The sequence below is a fragment of the Aegilops tauschii genome, chromosome 4, assembly GCF_002575655.3.
Source record: "Aegilops tauschii subsp. strangulata cultivar AL8/78 chromosome 4, Aet v6.0, whole genome shotgun sequence".
Lineage (NCBI taxonomy): Eukaryota > Viridiplantae > Streptophyta > Magnoliopsida > Poales > Poaceae > Aegilops > Aegilops tauschii.
The window spans coordinates 443047883-443050748 of NC_053038.3; the positions used below are offsets into that span (position 1 = coordinate 443047883).

General features: G+C 46.7%; 1 protein-coding gene across 1 annotated transcript; it reads left to right on the forward strand.

The window, feature by feature from the left end:
* The first annotated feature begins 886 nt into the window (after positions 1–886).
* LOC109756341 (F-box protein PP2-B10) lies at positions 887–2615 on the forward strand. Its single transcript, XM_020315198.4, has 3 exons — positions 887–1306; positions 1391–1509; positions 1981–2615. The coding sequence occupies exons 1-3, from the start codon at positions 1031–1033 to the stop codon at positions 2381–2383; spliced, it is 798 nt and encodes a 265-aa protein (XP_020170787.1). The 5' UTR covers positions 887–1030; the 3' UTR covers positions 2384–2615.
* The last annotated feature ends 251 nt before the right edge of the window (positions 2616–2866 follow it).

Genomic DNA, 2866 nt, shown 5'->3' on the forward strand with positions numbered 1-2866 from the left:
CCATGACTATCTGTTGATCAACGAGCTAGTCAACTAGAGGCTTACTAGGGACACGTTGTGGTCTATGTATTCACACATGTATTACGATTTCCGGACAATACAATTATAGCATGAATAATAGACAATTATCATGAACAAAGAAATATAATAATAACCATTTATTATTGCCTCTAGGGCATATTTCCAACAGGCACATGGCGAGTAGTCGATTTAGTGCTTAGGCGGATGGCGGCGAAACGCCGGTGATTATATAATGTAACCGTGGAGGGCTCTCCCCCCTTTCTTCTTTAATACTCCCTCCGTTTCTAAATATAAGTCTTTGTAGAGATTTCACTATGAACCACATACGGATGTATATAGATGCATTTTAAGTGTAGATTCATTCATTTTGCTCCGTATGTAGTCCACCTAGTGAAATCTCTAGAAAGACTTATATTTAGGAACGGCGGGAGTATATGATACACACACTCGTGCGTATTCGAGAAAAAATAAAATTGTCACCACAAGTGTGGTAAAATTTGTCAAAAAATTAAGCCTATAACATGTGGCCATGTAGCTAAAAAAGTATGACTAAACACACAAGTGTGCCAATGAATCAAACACGGCTAAAATGTTGTGACACAACTAAAATTTGGTGTGACAACCTATACTGCAAACAAAACATGCCCTAAGTTTTTTTTTCTTCCGATGGCATGTAGTACAACAGTACAGGGTGGCCGCGACGACTATACAAATATGTAGCCGAATACCCGTATACTTCTCCGAATACCCGAAATACCTACGATGGATGGACTCAGCCCGGGCTGGCCTCGCAGTCGCAGGGCCCAGGTTCAGCTTCAAATTCAGTCAACTGAGTCTGCATCCACGTGTGATGTTGTCTGTAGTCTGTACCAAGGCGACCGGGCTCCACTTGTTCAAAATAAGTAACTTGCTTAGCTTGCTTCGCCCCGAATCAATCAATCAAATCAATTTCCTCCGAGTGTTTCGTCGCCAGATCGAACACAGCCAGGCCGCGGAGGCGGAGGAGCCGATGGAGCCCGGCCAGTGCGAGATCGCGCGCCTGCCGGAGGAGATCCTGTCGGCGGCGCTCTCCCGCACGTCGCCGCGCGACGCCTGCCGCGCCACCGCGGTCTCCCCGGCGTTCCGCGCCGCCGCCGACTCCGACGCCGTCTGGGCCTGCTTCCTGCCGCCGCCCGCCGACCTCCCGCCGCTGGCCGACGGAGAGCTGCTTCCGCCGCCGCCGCGCGGGAAGAAGGACCTGTTCCTCCGCCTCTCCGGCAGCCCCGTCCTCCTCCCAGGCGGACTGGTATGTATATACACATACAACTAACCCCTGGAACAAATTTGGTTGACCGCTAGCCAATCAACTCAAAGTGGCGCCATGGTGCAGAGCATGTGGCTGGACAGGGCGAGCGGCGCCAAGTGCTACATGGTGCCGGCGAGGGACCTGTCCATCGCGTGGCGCGACACGCCGCGCTACTGGTCCTGGATCCATCTCACCGACTCGAGGTTTCTTGCCATCCTCCTTTGGTCTTTCCTTGCAGCTAGATTCTGTTGCAATCATTAATTTTGATAGTGCTTATAATTGCAAGTGGAAGTGCTAGGATGCAGGGTAGTAGATAGTATATGAAACTGCCACGAGGGCCAAAACCCAGAATATTCAGTAGCCATGAAAAAACTAGCAGCGAGTTCAGCAAAGTTTGCAATTTAATTTGCCCTGTTGAGTACTCCCTCCATTTCTAAATATAAGACTTTTATAGATTTCAATATGGACTAACATACGGATGTATATAGACATATTTCTGAGTGTAGATTCACTCATTTTACTCCATATGTAGTCTGTATTGGAATCTCTAAAAAGGCTATATTTAGGATCAGAGGAAGTATTTTGCAACGCGCGATGCTAGATGGTTTTCTGCAACTTATGATATTGTTTGGTTTTCATCTGGTTACGAATCTTAACCCTGCGTTTGACTCCAGGTTCCCTGAGAGTGCTCAACTCAGGTTCGTTTGCTGGTTGGAAATCCACGGCAAGATACACAGCAAGTTGCTATCCCGAGGCTCAGCTTACGCCACTTACATGGTGTACAAGTTGGACGACGAGTCCTACGGGCTGGATTGGCCGGCCGATGCATCAGTGAGCATTGGAGGCACCGACCTTGCCCGCAAGGTCTGCCTCCAACCTAACCCGCAAAGAAGCCATGCAGAGGATGTAGTGCTCCCTCGTGAAAGGGGTGATGGTTGGATGGAGCTGGAGCTAGGAGAGTTTGTCTGTGAGGGGGATGAAGATGGCGACGTTTCCTTCGGCCTGGCGGAGACGAAACGTTTGAACGGTAAGGGCGGTCTCATCATGCAGGGAATCGAGATAAGGCATAAGAATTAAATCGGACTAATTAAGGGAGGAGCTTCTGGGATTAAACCGATCGTATCCACGGTTTAATCCAGTATATAAAGAGAAACTAAGGCATCATATTTTCTTGCAATATGTGTTTTTACACTGCTGTCTTGGGTTTCATTCTATTTCTATTGATGGGACCGATGTATCATTTTGCTTGTTTCATCTTAAAAGAACAAACAGTTGATGAAGAGAGGAATATTACCCTCTTTGTGCAGTACATCGACCCCTCTTGAGGTTAATTAAGAGATCTGATCCATGTGCTATTATGGTTCGGCCAACACAGAAACCTGATCAAAGTGTGTTCTGCATTTTTAGGGTTGACAATGTACATCAGTACATGGCAGTAACAAAATGTGGATAATTTGACCGATTTCACAATCACAATCTTTGAATGCGTTAGTGATTCATGTGTAACCACGAAGTTCAAAGATGAAAAAATTGTTAAACTTTAAAATAAAAAATACTAAG